Genomic DNA, 19,125 nt, shown 5'->3' with positions numbered 1-19,125 from the left:
AGAGACCAAAAAGAGAATACAGAAAAGAAACGTGAGTCACCATTGAAACTGTTGTTGCCCTGATTATCCTGCTAAATCCATTCTGTGGCTCACAGTTCCAAGGAGAGGTAAAATAGCTACTAGAGGTACAGACACAGATGTGAAATATCAGTTACAGAGTGTTAGTCCCAATTTGCTGTTTCAAGTTTTGGAAGAAAATTAAAAAACTTTAAAAACTGTATGAACTGTGTGTTTTTTGCATTGGCTTTGTAACAAAATAAACTATGGGTCTAAACCACAAGGCTTGTTGAATCCTTAGGTTTGATAAAGGAATTTGATGTAATCTTGCCATAAGATGAAACAAAAATAAAAATTGGGCTCTTCACAAAAAATGTTACTCTTGATGCTTTCCAGTCTTTTTTTTTTTTTTTTTTTTTTCATGGCATCATGTTATGTGAAGTAAGAATCATGCTTGTAACTTCACTTAGGGCATTGATTTCCTTTCAATATTAACTTATTATTTGTTTATAGCATTATTCTTCCTTGGCCAATAAAACAAAGCAAAAATAAATAAAAACTCAAAGTCACATACACACAAACCAAAATGTTGACCTAATCCCCAAAATGTGGATTTCTATCTTACCTACAACTTTTATTTTATAGAAAATGACTGAGCAGTAAATTATTTTACTTTTCTTTGTTACTTCAAAATCAACCTTTTCCCCTCATGCCTTCCTTGTAATTTTAATGAAAGCAGTGTTCTCCAGCAACCTGGGCTTGAATTTCCAGTCGTCTTTGACATTCTTCTTAAGCTTGTTTGGTTGCAATTTCCACTGACTACAATCGTAAGATATTTCTCAGACCTGCTTTTTTCCATTACTCTGACTCGAGACAGTATTGATTTGAATGAAAAGCAAATATTAGACTAAATATGTTATTAATTTTCCCCAGTAGTTTTTATGCCCTTAACTGAGTTTATTTTTACTTTGTCTTAAAACATCATCATTTGCTCTTCCAAGTCTTCTCTCTCATATTCTAAGCTATAGATGTTTCTGATTTAATTTTCAAATCTTTCTCAATTATGAATTATACCTGCTTTGTTTTAATACTTTTATAATATTGTTAATTTATTTTTCCTACTTTATTAAGATATAATTGGCAAAATGGTATGTTTTGACATGTCTGTATATTATGAAATAGTTACCACAATCAAACTATTAATAATTAACACATCTCTAACCTCATATAGTTACTCATCCTCTGTATGTGTGGTAAGTAAACTTGACTGGGTGTGGTGGCTCACGCATGTAAACCTAGCACTTTGGGAGGCTGAGGCGGGTGGATCACCTAAGGTCGGGAGTTCAACACCAGCCCGGTTGATGTGGTGAAACATGGTCTCTACTAAAAATACAAAAGTTAGCCAGGCATGGTGGCACACACCTGTAATCCCAGCTACTTAGGAGGCTGAAGCAGGAGTATTGCTTGAACCTGGGAAGCGGAGATTGCAGTGGGCCAAGATTGCGCTACTGCACTCCAGCCTGGGCAACAGAGCAAGACTCTCGAAAAAAGAAAAAAAAAAAAGCACTTAAAATCTACTCTCAGCAAATTTCAAGTGTACAATATCTTACCAGAAGTTACTCTTCTGATAACTGAAAGTTTGTACCATTTTACCAACATATCTCCATTTCCTTCATCTCTCAACTTCTGCTAACTACCTCTCTACTCTCTTCTGAGTTCAACTTTTAGATTCCTTTTACATGTGCAATCATGCAGTATTTGTCTTCTGTGTCTGTCTTATTTCACTTAGTGTAATGGACATGGCATTATTCTAATTTCATAATGACAGGATTTCTTTTTTTTTTTAAGCTGCATAATGTTCCAATGTACATATATATCACATTTTCTTTATCCATTCATCTATCTCCATACATGTAAATTGTTTCCCTATTGTGGCTCTTGTGAATCAGGCTGCAATGAACATGGGAGTTCATTGGAGTCCAGATATCTCTTTGAAATAGTGATTTTTTATTGCCTCTGGAGATACACCCAGAATTGGAATTGCTGGATCGTGTGGATAGTTACATTTTTAATTTTTGGAGCAACCTCCATACTGTTTCTCATAATGGCTGTATCAGTTTAAATTCCTGCCAACAGGTATGAGTGTTCCCTTTTCTGCACATCTTCACCAACACTGACTATCTTTTAACTTTTGACAATAGACATCCTAACAGATGAGAATTAATATCTCATCGTAATTTTGATTTGCATTTTTCTGATCGTTACTGATAATGAGTGCCTTTTCATATGCCTGTTGTCTATGTCTTCTTTGGATAAAAAGTCTATTCAGGTAATTTGCCCCTCTTAAAATTGGATTATTTGTTGTTGTTTTTTGTTTTGTTTGTTTTTGCTGTTGAGTTGTATAAGTTTCTTACGTAGTTTGATATTAGCTCCTTATCTGTTATATGGTTTGGAAATACTTTCTCCCATTGTGATTTTGTATATGATGTAAGATAAGAGCCCAATTTCATTTTGCTTTGCGTTTCTTTAACACCGCTTATTGAAGAGATTATTTTTCCCATTGTGTATTCTTGTCATTTTTCTTATAGATTACTTAACTGTATATGTGTAGGCTTATTTCTGTGCTTTCTATTTTGCTCCATTGGTCCATGTTTCTGCTTTTTTGCAAGTACCATGCTGTTTTGATTACTATAACATTGTAATATGATTTGAAAGCAGGAAGTATGATGCCATCAGTTTTTTTCTTCTTGTTCAAAATTGCTTTATCTAGTTGAAATCTTTTGTAGTTCTGTATGAATTTTTGTCTTAGAGACAAAGATTTGAGGATCTTAGAGGAAAAGCTTTTAGCTTTTTACCATTGAGTGTGATGTTAACTTTGGGCTTGTACAGAGGTTCACTTTTACCCACATCCTCCCAATACTTGTTAAAAGCTTTAAGACTGTTACTGTATTGAGGAGTATTTCTTCTATTCCTAATTTGTTTGGAGTTTTTATCATGAAAAGATGTTAAATATTGTCAAATGCGTTTTCTACATTTTTTTACCTGATCATAAGATTTTAAGACTTCATTCTGTTAATGTTATGTATCACATTTATTAATTTTCATGTGTTGAAGCATCTTTATGTCCCAGGGATAAATTCCACTTGGTCATGATATATGATTCTTTTACACTGTTGTTGAAATCAGCTTGCTAGTATTTTGCTGAGGATTTTTGCATCTATATTCATCAGTCATATTGGCCTGTAATTTTCTTTCCTTGTAGTCTCCTTTTCTAGCTTGGAATCAGGCTGATCATAAAAAATGAGTTTGAAAGTGTTTCTGCCTCTTCAGTTTTTGGAAGAGTTTGATAAGGATTGGTATGAATTCTTTAAATATTTGGTGGAATTTAGCAATGAATCCATCAGGCCCTCAACTTTTCTTTGGTGGGAGATTTTTGGTTAATTATTCAGTCTCATTACTCATAATTCCATCTGTTTAGATTTTTTTATTTCTCCTTGATTCCATCTTGGTAGGTTGTATGTTTCTAGGAATTTATCCATTTCTTTAATGCTATTCAATTTCTTGGAGCATAATTGTTCATAGCAGTCTTGTATGATCCTTTGTATTTCTGTGGCATCAGTTCTAATGTCTCATTCTGATTTTATTTATTTGGGTCTTCTGTTTTTCTTATACCTAAAGGGTTGTTAATATTATCTTCTCAAAAAATCAATTTTCAGTTTCATTGATCGTTCTATTTTTTTTTTCTTATCTTCATTGTAATTATTTTTGCTCTGATCTTTATTAGTTCCTTCTTTCTGTTAACTTGGAGCTTATTCTTTTTCAAGTTCCTTGAGGTATAAAGATACATGTTTTCTTTGAGATTTTTAAATTTTTTTTTTTTTTTAATTTCTTAGGTATTTTGTACCACAAACTTTCCTCTTAGAACTGCTATTGCTGTATCCCATAAGTTTTAGTATGTTGTGTTTCCATTTTCATTTATCTCAGATTTTTTATTTCACTTTGATTTCTTCTTTGACCTATTGGTTTTTAAGGAGTGTGTTGTTTTAATTACCGTGTTTGTGAATTTTCCAACTTTCCCCTGTCTTTAATTTCTAGTTTCATACCGTTGTGGCTAGAAAAGGTGCTGGGTATGATTTCAGACTTCTTTATTTGTTAATGCTTGTTTTGTGACCTAACATAGTATCTATCCTGGAGAATGTTCTGTGTGCTCTTGGGAAGGTGTATTCTGCTGCTGTTGAATGAAATGTTTTGTACATTGTTGTTAGGTCAATATGCTCTAAAGTATCATTTAAGTTCAATGTTTCTTAATTGATTTTCTGTCTGTATGATCTATCCATTGTTGGAAGTGGGACATTGAAGTCCTTTACTATTATTGTTTTGCTGTCTCTTTCTCCCTTCAGATTTATTAATATTTGCTATATATTTGGGTTCTCTCATGTTGAGTACATATGTATTTACAATTATATCCTCTTGATTAATTGACTGCTATATATTTATATAATGACTTTTTTGTCTCCTTTTACCATTTTTGACTTAAAGTATATTTTGTCTTTATAAGTCTGGCTTCCGGTGCTCTTTTTGGGTTTGCATTTGCATAGGATGTGTTTTTCGTTCTTTCACTTTCTGTATATCTGTCTTTAAAGTCAAAGTGAGACTCTTGTAGGCAGCACATTGTTGGATCGTGCTTTTTTTCCTCTTAATCCATTAAGACATTCTATGTCTTTTGATTGTACAGTGTAATTTACTTACACTTAAAGTAATTCTTAATGGGTAAGGACTTACTATAGCCATTTAAAAAATTCCTTTCTAGCTGTTTCATAGATCTTTTGTTTCCTTCTTTCTCTCTTGCTATCTTCCATTGTGATGTGATAATTTTCTGTAGTGGTACGCTTTGATTGCTTTCTCTTTACCTTTTGTGTATTTACTATAGGTTTTTGCTATGTGTTTAACATAAGACTTACAAAAGCCAGCTTATAGTTATAGCAATTCATTTTAAGCTGATAAAAACTTAATTTTAATTCCATACAAAAACCCTACACGTTTTCCTACCCCAACATTTATGTTTTTGATTTCACAGTTTACATCTTTTTACATTTATAATATTTAATAACTCTAAATTCAGAATACAGAATACACACTAGTACTGTAATGTTAATATGTAAATCACTTATAACTCTAAATGCTAAAAGATAAATGTTAAAAATAACTATAACTTCAGTAATTTGTTAATGGATATGCAATATATAAAGAAATTCTCATTTTTAATGTAGTCCATTAGATGAAATTAACTACATTTCCAGGGATGGTAGGAACTTAGCCATGTAATACATTTCTGTGGTTCTTTGCATAACTGTACAATGATGCTATTACCTGAGGAGACAATTGTGAGGAATGATGATAGAGTTAAAGAGATTTCCTTATATCTTGAATCAGATCTTTAGATTAGATTAGGAATTACTCTGAGACATTTATATTAAAAAGTGTGTATCTCAAAAGAAGTATTTGCTTTTCATTGTTCTTTCTGTCCTTCATTAGAAAGGCCAGAAGTATATTTTCTTTAGCTGAACACACATGGCAAGAATTTTCTTTCTTGCACTAAGGATTAATGGTGAGATAACTGGTTTATTTAGAAAACTAAAACATTGACTACATCACAAAATACTGTCTGCAAATTAAAAAATAATTTATGTGCTTTTTATTCTCTTCTAAAATTTCAGATTTCAGCATGCACATTAGAATTGTTAGTTACTAAAATGATTAGTTATTAGAATGTAAGTATTATATGAATATCCATGTTTAAGGTATTATTAATACTTTATTTTCTCCAGGATAACTGTTACTAAAGCAGTGGCACATTGTACAACTGATGATGCCTTAAAATTGATAAAATATGATGACTATTTTAAGGATGCTTAACATAATTTTTATGATGTCCTCCCCTACCCCTCACACATTGAATGTGTTATTTTGTTGTTGTCATTGAACTGAGTTGATTACATTTTTGGCATTCCTCTCTCATAAGCCTCAATGTCTCACCAGCTTTATTTACAAATGGTGTTCAAGTCTTTATTTTGCAGAGATGAATGTTTGTTTCAGTATGAATCAAAAAGCAAGGGGAACAGTGTAAATACTGTTGGCTTTACTTTTAAGATATCATTTGCAGCTTTCATCTTCTAATATGCTGTCTGGTATATTCATTACATTTGTCTCAGAATAATAAATTACGTGAAAGCACTGTGTTTTGAAATATGCCTTTCTTTTGTACTTTGTAAAGGAGGTGTAGACTCAGAAGAAAATACCAAATTATTGGAAAGTTTTGCAGTTTAAGATTTCAGGACAAAAATAAAGAAATTTGAGACTTGGTGATTGCAATCTTAAATATTTTGGTTTTAGCTTCTTTGGTGTCATCTGTAAAGTGATTTGGCATATGCATAGGAAAGAAAAAATTGGCCAAAGTCTGTGATATGTTCAATTAGCAGTTTTATTGTGTTCCTAGAAAATAAAATTGGACAAATTTTTCACTTAACCTATTATAAGTTAAAACTTTTACATTGTTTTACATTCTCTCTTAATTGAGAGAAATGCTAAATATTAAACATGGAGAAAGTTGTCTAAATGGTTAGTTTTCAGCTTACAAATTTTCCATCTGCTACTTCAGTCATTTGTAGTCACATTCAAATATAGTAGAATACCTGTAAAGATGGAAAATGTCATTGAATCTTTGTTATAAAGCAAAACTATTCCAAAAATTATTGATTGGCTACCAGAGTCAGAAAAAAAAAAATTGCATAGTTTGTGGCAAACAGCTATAGCACAGTTGTTATAATCGTATCCAAAGAATAGCTACGCTTTCATAAAACCTTTTCTCCTAGAAAGTAGATCTAACATAGACACTTCAATACAATCATACTACACATAATTCTTTCAGCTTATGGATATAACTCTAAGTTATTGTACTAAGTGAAATAGAAGAAAGGTATGATATTCCCCAAAAGCTATAGATATTTAAAAATTTTAAATTTTCTAAAGAGACCATTTAAGCTTCAAGTATGCTTTTAGATTTTTTTTTTTTTTTTTTTTTTTTTTTTTTAGAGGGGGTCTCGCTTTTTTGCCCCGGCTTCCGTTCCGTGACCGGGTCTCCGCCCACTGCAAGCTCCCCCCCCCGGGTTTTCGCCATTCTCCTGCCTCAGCCTCCCGAGTAGCTGGGACTACAGGCGCCCGCCACCTCGCCCGGCTAGTTTTTCGTATTTTCAGTAGAGACGGGGTTTCACCGTGTTAGCCAGGATGGTATTTCTTCACTCTAAAAGTCACAGGGAAAACATATACATTGTTACCTACAGATAGACATAAAGTACAATGATTCATATTGGTTAAGCAATTCAGGGATAGTATGGCTAAAGTTGGTAACAATTTATCAAGGACTAGGGATGTTAAAATGTTGATTTTATTTGCTTAATTATCAACGCGGGAATGACTGTTGGGGAGTGGGGGAGTCTAGTATAAAACAAGTTGGAAAATCTGTTTCACCAGAGAGGTTATATTATTAGTGTAGCCTGAAGTTTATCATATTTGTTACAGTGAATTCACAGAGTGAGGACTTAGAACATTGAGTCCCGTTGGAGCCTGAGACATCTACTTATGAAATCTTCCACATGACAGATGTGCAGGTAGTTTGGTTCCCCTGTGGCTCAGGGATGTGGAAGAAGATCAGATCAAACCAGACTAATCTCTGCTTCTTAGTGAGTGCAAACTTGAGTCATAGGCATTTCATCTTTTCAATTTTTGTTTCATCTGCAAAGCTTTTAGTGTTCTTTGTTTACAGAGACTTAAATCTATCATTGCTACCAACTTTAGCCTTATTCTAAGCAATTATAGGTCAACAAAACCCTAAAAGCTTTGCAACAAGTTGAATATTTGCCCTACCCCACAGTTCGTATATTGAAACCTTAATCCCCAATGAGACGGTATTTGGAAGTGGGGCCTTTGAGAGGTAATTTGGAGTAGATTAGGTCATGAGGATGGGGTTCTCCTGATGGGATTAGTACTCCTATAAAAAGAGAATGAGACAGGAGCTCTTGCGCACTCTCTCTTGCTCTCTCTTTCTCTCTCTCTTTCCTGCATAGTCATTTCTAGCATCACCTGAGTTAAGAGTGTGATACTTTAGAAAATACTCTTCTAATTACTTGCAAAGTTAAATGACTTGACCTCATGTACCTTAGAGGAAAGTCTAAACAATGTGTGAGGACCAGAGAGTCTGTCAGGAATCTTACAGTCCTTGTCATGCCTTGGTCACACTTGAAGAATTGGCCTGACCATGTTTCTGGATTCTGTTTTACTTCCACATCACAGAATCTGTGAAATCAGCTGCAACTCCATCTTCCCAGTTACAACCACCACCAATTGCAAAGTTCAGCTCCAGAAGGAGAAACACTTTTCTCAGTTAGCCCTTTTAGTGCTCTTCTCTTCAATGCAAGACATTGGACTTACTTGGTTTGTAAAATTTCCTCATTCTGGTGGAGTAATAAATAAGGAAGTAATGAGAATAGGACTAATAATTATAAACTCTTACAATGTTTTCGCTTAGAGTAGTTGTTCTTTTACTTATTCTCTGAAACCTTTTTAAGATAAAAATGAATTGTCTCTACTTTTCCTCGGTATGAACTCATTGGTCTCTCTTTCAAGTCATCCAACTTATGTCCATGATTTCTCTCTAAGGGTTATTTTCCACTTAAGTTGAAATCAGGACTAAAGATGCAGTTCAGACTGCTGGTTTTGCTGAGCACAGTGGCTCATGCCTGTAATTCCAGGACTTTGGGAGGCCAAGGCGAGTGGATCACCTGAGGTCAGGAGTTTGAGACCAGCCTAGCCAACATGGTGAAACCCCGTCTCTACTGAAAATACAAAAAATTAGATGGCCATGGTGGTAGGCGCCTGTAATCCCAGCTACTCAGGAAGCTGAGGCACAAGAATCACTTGAACTGGGAGGCAGAAGTTGCAGTGATCCGAGATCGCGCCACTGCATTCCAGCCTGGGCAACAGTGAGTCAGTTTCTCTCTCTCTCTCTCTCTCTCTCTCTCTCTCTCTCTCTCACACACACACACACACACACACACACACACACACACACACACACACACACAGACACCAAACAGACTACTGGTTTTAGTAGTATGGAAGACCAGATAACCTAAAAACTGTAACACTATTTATTCCTAGAAATGTCAAATATAACATAACATGCATTGATTTAAATGTCAAGCTGAGCTTAAAAAGGAGAAATCTCCAGGTGAGAGAAAAAAAGAGAGGGTACTGAGAAATAGAATGGAAAGATAAAGCCAGTGCCAGAGTTAGGGAGTAAGAGCATATGGGATGGACAAGGTGGAGAAAAATGGGAGAGGAGAGCCAGAAGTGAGTCAATTGCAAAACAACCACAATTAGGCTGATGACTCACTTCTCAACAGCAAGAACAGAAGTCAGAGGACAGATATAATTTTCAGAGTTCTGAAAGCTATTAATTGTTAGCCTAAAGCAAAGCAAAACATTTTCAGGAAAGAGGTTTAAGATGGCATTCAAAGGATAACACACACACACACATATAAACACACACACACAAATATTATTTCACTGCAGCAGATTCTGCAGTTCAGACAAATGAACTATGTAAATGTGAATCTCAGAAACAAAATGAGCTAAACCAGAGATGTGATGAAAAATGGCAAACACATGGATAAACCTAAATATACAAACGGATGGCAAGTACATAACGCAACTTGAATGTTTATATACTGCTGGGAAGTATAGAATTACTTCGGAAACCAGTTTGGCATTATCTCCTAAAGCTGAAATTGTACATACCCTGTGACCAAGCAATTCCATTTCTAGATACATAAGGAGAAATGTACAAAATGAGAAAACAATACCTTAGAAGAATCAACCCCAAAATCATTAATGGTAGAATGGCTAACTACAATATATTTTCATATAATAAAATATTAGCATTCAGAATTACTGAATTATAATATACACATTAACATTAATGAATTAAAGTACTATCTTGAGGAAAATACCAGATTGCATTGGTTAAAATCTCTAATGGTTATAATCTTTGTTAATGATATAGAGAAAACTTCGATTCATCTAAAGTTCAAAACCCAAATACCATTTCATTTAAAAAGGACCTGCCTGATGTTTACTATATTATGTCGCTATTATTAGAATTTAAAAATGTTTGACTGGGTACATTAACTCATGCAAAATACCAAAGTGGCCCTTAAAAAATATGTATTTAAAATTATTTCTTTTTAAATTTTATCTTTTATTTATTTTATTGTATTTTAAGTTCTGGGATACATGTGCAGAACGTGCAGGTTTGTTACATAGGTATACATGTGCCATGGTGGTTTGCTGCACCCACCAACCTGTCATCTAGGTTTTAAGCCCTGCATGTATTAGGTATTTGTCCTAATGCTATCCCTCCCCTTGCCCTCCACCCACCACAGGCTCCGGTGTGTAATGTTCCCCTCCCTGTGTCCATGTGTTCTTATTGTTCAACTCCCACTGTGAGTGAGAACATGCGGTGTTTGGTTTTCTGTTCTTGTGTTAGTTTGCTGAGAATGATGGTTTCCAGCTTCATCCATGTCCCTGCAAAGGACATGAACTCATTCTTTTTTTATGGCTGCATAGTATTCCATGGTATATAAGTGCCACATTTTCTTTATCCAGTCTTTCATTCATGGACATTTCGGTTGGTTCCAAGTCTTTGCTATTGTAAATAGTGCTGCAATAAACATATGTGTGCATGTATCTTTATAGTAGAATTATCTATAATCCTTTGGGTATATACCCAGTAATGGGATTACTGGGTCAAATGGTATTTCTGGTTCCAGATCCCTGAGTAATCTGTCTTCCACAATGGTTGAACTAATTTACATTCCCACTAAAAATATTTCTTAATGTAAAAATTATATAACTTTTACAATCTCAATAATTTTCATAATTTCAATAATTAGGAAAATACAAATTAAAATGTCAAATGCAAGGATGTGGAGCAACAGGAATTCACATTCATTGCTAGTAGAAATACCAAATTATATAGCCACTTTGAAAAAGGTTTGATATTTTCTTCTAGAATTAAACATAGCCTTACCTTATCATCCAGCAATCAGGTGCTTTAGTATTTACGCAAATGAGTATATTCACACAAAAACCTCGATATAAATAGGTGTTTATAGCAGCTTTATTCAGAATTAATTGCTAAAACTTGGAAGCAACCAAGATACCTTCAGTAGATAAATAAGTAATAAACTGGATCACATCCAGAGAATGGAATATTACTCAGTGCTAAATGAGCTATCAAGCTGAGGTATGAACGAAATTTACCTTCCTATTACTCAACAAAATAAGCCAATATGAAAAGGCTACATACTCTATGATTCTGACAATATGACGTTCTGGAAAAAAGCAAAACTATAGAGATAGTAAAAACGTTAGTGTTTGCCATTGTTTAGGGGAGAGGGTAGGATGAATAGACGGAGGATTTTTAGAGCAGTGAAACTAGTCTACATGATACTATAATTGCTGATCTGAGTGCTGACAGGAATAGAGTGTCAGATTTGGGGTTGCTGAGAACAAAAAGATACACCAGTGTCCAACAAGCATGTGAAAAGATGCTCAACATGACCATTTAAGGAAAATGGAAATCAAAACTACGATAAGACATCACCTCATACCCATTAGGATGGCCACTATCCAAATAATAAAAAATGACATTCATGAGAATATAGAGAAATCAAAATTCTTATGCATTCTCGGTGGGACTGTAAAGTGGTTTAGCCATTATGGAAAGCAGTATGACAATTCCTCAAAAAATTAAAAATAAGATTATCCTGTGATGTAGCAATCCTACTTTCAGATACATATCCAAAATAATTTCAAGCAGAATATTGGGATTTTTGCCTCCCCTTGTTTGTTGCTACATTATTTACAATAGCTGAGAAGTAGAAGAACCCAAATGTCTATTAACAGATGATTGGATAAAGAAAATGTGGTATATACATACAATGGAATATTATGCAGTCTTAAGGGGGAAGGAAATCCCATCACATGCTACCACACAGATGCTGTGGACTGAATGTATTTTCCCAAAATTTATATGTTGAAATTCCAGCCCCCAACGTGATGGTGTTTGTATGTGGGATAATTAGGTCAGGAGAGTAAAGCTTTCATGGGTGGAATCAATGCCTTTATAAAAAGACAGGAGAGAGCTTGCTTTTTCTCTCCCTATTCTCTGCCATGTGAGGATACAAGAAGAAAATGGCCAGCTGCCTACCAGGAAGTGGGCCCTCAGCAGACATCACATCTGCGGGCACCTTGAGCATGCACTTCCCAGCCTTCAGAACTAAGGTAAATAAATGGCTGTTTAAGACACTCACTGTGTGATAATGTGTTATGGCAGCCTGAACTGACTAGGACGATAGATTAACCTCAAGGACATCATGCTAAGCTAAATAAGCCAATCACAAAAGTACAACCATTGTAAGACTCAACTTATATGAAGTATCTAAGGTAGTCAATATCATAGAAACAAATGTAGAAAAGTGTTTACCGAGAGCTGGCAGGAGGAAGGAAGGAGAACAAGTGTTTAATGGATATAGAGTTTCCATTTTTTGAGATTAAAAAAAAGCTCTAAAGATCTGTTGTACAACAATGTGAATAGCCTTAACTCTATTTACCACAATAAAAACAATTAGAAAACAAACATGAGAAAATACAAATTGGTACAAACTAGTATTTGGATAAGAGTCCCTCTGAAGGCATTAGTGAAGGAGTGGAAAGAGGAAGAATGAGGTCTGAGCTTTATAGAAACGTTTTCTTTCTTTCTATTCTTTCTTCCTCTTTTTGTTAGTATAAAGATCTGAAGCAATGCTGCAATAACAATTTATTTAGTGGAGTCATGTATCTATTATATAATTTTCTTAATTTTTATGAATGTTTAAAATTATTCATAAAGGTATTTTTTAAAGAAAAGAAGATGTAATTGAATATGAAGCAGTTCAGTTGATGTCTTCTTTGTCTCAAATGCAAAGTTATTGACGCTGAATTCACTGGGCTTCTATCCTACCCTGAAATGCTCTTCTCTTGAAGGAAGAGTAATAAAATCAGAAATCGGCCAGGAGCGATGGCTCACGCCTGTAATCTCAGTACTTTGGGAGGCCGAGGCGGACGGATCACGAGATCAGGAGATCGAGACCATCCTGGCTAACACGGTGAAACCCAGTCTCTACTAAAAGTACAAAAAAATTAGCCAGGCCTTGTGGTGGGCACCTGTAGGCCCAGCTGCTTGGGAGGCTGGGGCAGGAGAATCGCTTGAACCTAGGAGGCGGAGGTTGCAGTCAGCTGAGATCTGCCACTGCACTCCAGCCTGGGTGACAGAGCGAGACTCTGTCCCAAAAATAAATAAATAAATAAATAAAAATAATAAATAAATAAAATCAAAAATCAGTAAATCCTAGGTATTTGTGACTAGAAGTGCATTATCGAGCAAGTTTAAAGTAGTACAGTCAGTGAAGAACATCATATATGTGTTTCTGTTTAGCTGTTTATTGACGTTTCTGTGTATTAAGGCAAGATGATTAATTGTAAATCTCTATGTTGAAGAATAGCAAAACATGTGTGATCCACTGTTTTTTAAGACTTTTATTGGTCTAGTAATGTGTATTTACCCTGAGCTTGGAACACAAATTTACCCATTCTCTCTTGAAATTAACACATGTCAAAATGGCTGCCTAAATTAGAGCATAGAACGCATTTCTCAGTGCAAATGACAGTCATCTCTGTGGAATTACAATCTTTGTCTTCAACTAAAACCTTATTATCTAAATATGGAACAAACCAGCTTGGATGAACATGTGCTAAAGTGAAAGAACATGACATCCTGCTTCAGTTAAAGGCAAACACTCATTGAAACTTCGACAAAATACGTCACTTTCCAGATGACATTTTTGATATAGGACATACAAATAAAACGTTTACATGCATCTTCTAATGCATTTTAGTTATATATATTTTCAGTAAAATTATGTAAGTGAATTATGCTCTGAAATGTCACAACAAATTTAGCAATCAAATTAGAAGATTATTTTTAAGACCTTGTATTTGAACATTTTGAAAGGATGATTTTCAAAGAAATTTGTTCAGTATATTCCACTGAGACATATAAAATATCCATCAGCCTGGCCATTGAATGTTTTGCAGTTCTCAGCAAATTCCCTCAGAAGTAATTTTTATAATCTCATTTTAGATTTATTTGAAAATATTTTTCCAACAAGGTTAGTGAAGTTTTCTTTCTCTGATTCAAGCTCTGTCCTTCAACATCTTCCAAATCATCAGCAGAGGAGATATACCTAATGTAAATGACGAGTTAATGGGTGCAGCATACCAACATGGCACATGTATACATATGTAACAAACCTACACATTGTGCACATGTACCCTAGAACTTAAAGTATAATAATAAAAAAAAAAAATAAAAATCATCAGTATTCAAAAATGATAAAATGATTCTCTTTTAAATTTTTTTTTCAAATTTTATAATGTTGGATGCATCAGATTTCTGTGGAACGTAATAACTTTCACCTCTAATTGGGTTCTTATTTTTGTTCAATGACTTAGACGTGAGTATATCAAACTGGATGTGGGATAAATTTTCCAACCTGTTAGGATCTGCTTTTTTTGTGTTGTCATTGGCTAGGATAGAAAATATTTAGGATTCTAGGATAGAAAATATTTATTTTTACATTTATTTTACTTTTTTTTTAACTTTTAATTTTTAGTTTGGCATGGGGGTGGGGAGGCGGGATCTTACTCTGTCACCCAGACCAGAGTGCAGTAGTGTGATCTTGGCTCACTGCAGCCTCAACCTCCCCAACTCAAGTGATTTTCCCACCTCAGCCTCCCACATAGTTGGAACTACAGGTGTGGGCCACCATGTCCAGCTGATTTTTGTAGTTTTCATTTATGTAGCGATGAGGTTTCACTACGTTGCCTATGCTAGTCTCAAAATCCTGAGCTCAAGTGATCCACCTGCCGTGGCATCCCAAAGTGCTGGGATTACAGATGTGAGCCACCACATGTGGTGAGAAAATATTTCTTATTCCTAAAAACTGACTCCTTCTCTTCTGTATTTTATATATCTGATCTGGGGAATAGAATGTTGATTTACTTAACAATCCATTAATCATTTCAAACTCACCCCTATGGGATCAGAATACTATTTCCTTGGTCTTAGTCTCTCATGTACACTGAGCTCTATCTGGTAGCCTAACATTCCTGGTCTCTCTTCATCCTCTTATTCATTCCTTCCCAGAGGAAGGAAGAGCAACAATGGATTGGTGGGTTTTCAGGAAGAACCTGAGTATGCCTGCCTGGTCCCTCACCTCCTCTTTTCTTTTTAGTGTTTACTAGCTAAGGAAATATGAAATCTGGTCACCTCTTCCTTGCTATAGTTTCACCCAGGGTAGCCTGTAAGGCATAGTTCTGGGTCTTATTTCTGCGTTTTGCATTTTAGAGGACCACTTATCTACAGAAATAGGCAATTTTCTTCAGGATTAGCTATATCAATAAAAAGTTGATATTTTGTTCTATCTTCAATCTTAGTTCTTAATTGCTTCCACACTTGAACTAAGAAATAAAGTACTAGTTACTGGATTTTCCCTGAATTCCCAACAGTATGTAAATCCCCAGCCCTCCAGATACTGGACGTTTAATATTGCTCAGATTTTTGCTCTTTTCTTTAAACCATCTCTGCTTTAGTTTATTAGTTGCCTGGATAAAAGAAAAGGTTAACTATTACAACTATTTTTTTTCCCAATGTTAGAGCAACCCACAATTCATGCTTCACACTGATGCCAAAAAGTGTATCTTGAAGTAGACATTTTATATCTTGTTATTTCTCCACATTTTTGTATGTTTATTTCAGACTCCTAAGTTGATTTCACCTGGCCCTTTATGGTAACTGTCTACTCTCCCATTCCATATCTAATGAGTCAATCAGATACATGCTTATCATATCACAAGATATTATCATATTAAACTCTCACAGTATTTAAAATAAAACAAAACAGTTTAATGTATTTCCATGCATTCACACAAGTTTTTTCTCATTGCCCATAAAAACCTTGTATTATTTTTCACCTAGCAAGATGAGCTCATCAACCTTTGAAAGTCAGTTTAAGCATCAGCTTGCCAAGGCATCTTATTTGACTCCCATTTGATATATGGTTTTCTTCTGTTTGCTTTCAATATACTGTGAAATCTTCCATTTGTTATTTTGTTCATTCATTCACTCTGGTTTTCATTGGTCCGTCCATCCATCCATCCATCCATCCATCCATCCATCCATCCATCCATCTATTCAATTGTCCATGTTAGCATACCTACCATGTACCATGGTCTGTGAATTTTACTATGGATGCAGGGGTGAAAGATGCCATTCTTGCTTCCCTGGAGTTATATCTCTACCATAAATTTATCCCAAATGCCTGTAATGAAAGATATATCTGACTGCCTTGTCTACTAGACTGTTAACTATATAATGGCAGAGATGGCATATTTGACTTGTGTTCTGTGCAGGAAATGTGTGAGGGGAGAAGAAAAGGCACACACACAGTACCTTTAAGGGTAAACAAACTTTATCCCACATAAATGGTAATGCAGATATAATAAGCAAAGGATATAATAAGCAAATTGTAATTGGAAGGGGAGAAGGGAAAAATATATGTATCAATTAAAAATATCAATTAAAAGTCAATGAATACTCTTGTGAATCTCATGGAAACCAGAGAAGAGCATGAATAAGTGAACAAAATTATATATATATACACACACACACATATACATACATACATATACACTCTGGAGGATTCACCACCAAACTGGGAAGCAACAGCCTGGGCTCCAGAGTTGGCCACTCATCCATGCACAGACAAGGAGAGGTCTCATGAAGCTTCGGCGCAGTCTGGGACCCTAGCTCTTTTTGTAATGAGCTGTTTGGCATGAGCTTCAGTCACAAGGGTCCTTCCTGATGGGGCCTAAGGAACACAAAAAGGTCGACTTGTTTTTGCTATTGTCTGTTGTTTTTCAATAACTAACACATAGGAATAGATTGACATAGAGATTTCTTCGAAACGACGCTGGATGAAAGCCTCAAGGGGCTCACACAACCCGTTCTGAGACTTGGTAATCATTCTTTGTGTCCATGTTCAATTGAGTTCAGATTTAATATTTAACTTTTTCTCCACAGCTTGGATTCCCTGCATCTACCATGTGTATGGCACAGACATGTTATCAATATACGTTTATTGAATAACTAATAGTCAACATCTATAAATGTCTTCTATCCTCAGTAATTTCAGAAATTGTAATCTTGTACAAAACTTCTAGGTGAAGATTTCTGGTTTGACTCTTTCCTGAAGCCTTGCATTCTGAATATGTGAAAATACGTTAAACAAAGATGAGAAGACGTTAGATTTATTGTAACAGTGGAAGAACAAAGGTTATTTACCTAGTAGATTAGAAAGTTATTTAGATCTTTACTCTGGTTCTTAATTCCAGAATCTGAAACTCCCTTGGTTTCTGCTGATTCTCTAAGCCCTGGCCTTGGGCCTCCCATGTATTTGTTGAGCTCTGAATAACTTTTCAGTAAGTTCCATCTGTACCTTAATCATTTTTCATGATCAAAGTTATTTAGTTATTTACCGTTACTAAATCAAGAACCTCAATTTTATTTTAGCAGAGTAATCAATACTACCCACAGTTCTCTATGATATTAATTGTAAGGCATATTTAGAAAGCTTCATTGTGTAAAATCTTTAAAGAAGTAGAAAACCTGCTAAATGATGCCTGTATATTTTTTCTTATCAAGGTAATTTGCCAGCAGACTTCCCAACTCCACCCGAAATCTCAGTTCCTGTAACATTACCTCCACACAACTGCACAGACAATGAATTTGTCTGCAGGTCTGATGGTCACTGCATCGAAAAAATGCAGAAATGTGATTTTAAATATGACTGCCCTGACAAATCAGATGAAGCATCCTGTGGTAGGTGGATTCTTAAAATTTGTTTATTGCTACAAAATAGATAAGAAAATACAAGTGTAATATCTAAATAGCACAGCCTAGTATCATAGTTAGATATTTTCAACATGAGTTAGTGCAACTTCTAAATGTAACAGTTACTCATACAGAAAATTATAATGGAAGAATCAGAATGCATTTTCTATCAGGCCCAGTAAGAGATACGTGTCTTTAGATTAATGTTTTGGATTGAAAACTCATTTTCACAAACTTTACTTGACTCTGGGAGTAGCATTTAGTAGCTCTTTCCATCCATTCCCTTTGATCTGTACTCCTCACACTATAAAATAGGGAATGTTTAGGGAGGTAGCTTTATAGCACTGTCAGATTAATTCATTCAAATTTTGCCATTGCCAAAATGCACATATAACATTAGTACTATTAAAATATGCAGAATTAATGAGAAAACCTATCTTAATGCAAATGGGACCTTTGTTCCCTGTGTCCTAGTTTTTACCTGCCAATTCAGTGGCTTTTCCTAAATGGATCAAAGACAAACTATTTAATTTAAAAGTGGATTTGTAAGCCAAAGATACAGTCTTAGAGGGGAAAGATCAATCTGTGTCTGAATGAGCAAAGCATAAGATCAGAAGGAGTAAACACTTTGTAATATCTTTCCCTTCCCTGTTCTTCATGGAGTAGCCTGCGAATTGACTCTACCATCATATTTCTCAAGTGTCTTGATAATATTAAGGGCTCAGAACAGACAGATAACACAGAGAGAGTAGTGAAACCCTTATTTTATGGCAACCTTGTGAAGAAATTCTAGGACTTAAAAAATCCAATGAGGTTCATATTTATTCTTCTAACCCAGAAAAAAAAAATGTTCCTTAATGTACAAATACACCACCAATTAACGATCTAATCTAGACCAAAAAATTATAAAAGCAAAGCCGACTCACTTTGTGCAGAAGATGAGACAGTAATTAACTCAAGCTACCCAGGGATTTATGTCATGCACCACAGATGGAAAATAATACAATGGAAAGTGTGGT

General features: G+C 34.9%; 1 protein-coding gene across 1 annotated transcript in view; it reads left to right on the top strand.

Moving 5' to 3' along the window:
- MALRD1 (MAM and LDL receptor class A domain containing 1) overlaps positions 1-19,125 on the top strand; it is a 682,023-nt gene that overhangs the window by 211,094 nt on the left and 451,804 nt on the right. Inside the window, exon 20 of the mRNA XM_031652710.1 lies at positions 17,918-18,094. Coding sequence (XP_031508570.1) covers positions 17,918-18,094 — 177 coding nt within the window. The remainder of the gene's footprint in view (positions 1-17,917; positions 18,095-19,125) is intronic.

This window comes from Papio anubis, chromosome 11 (genome assembly GCF_008728515.1).
Source record: "Papio anubis isolate 15944 chromosome 11, Panubis1.0, whole genome shotgun sequence".
Classification (NCBI taxonomy): Eukaryota; Metazoa; Chordata; class Mammalia; order Primates; family Cercopithecidae; genus Papio; species Papio anubis.
The sequence above is the reverse complement of the archived record's forward strand: the minus strand, read 5'-3'. Positions and strand labels throughout refer to the sequence as shown.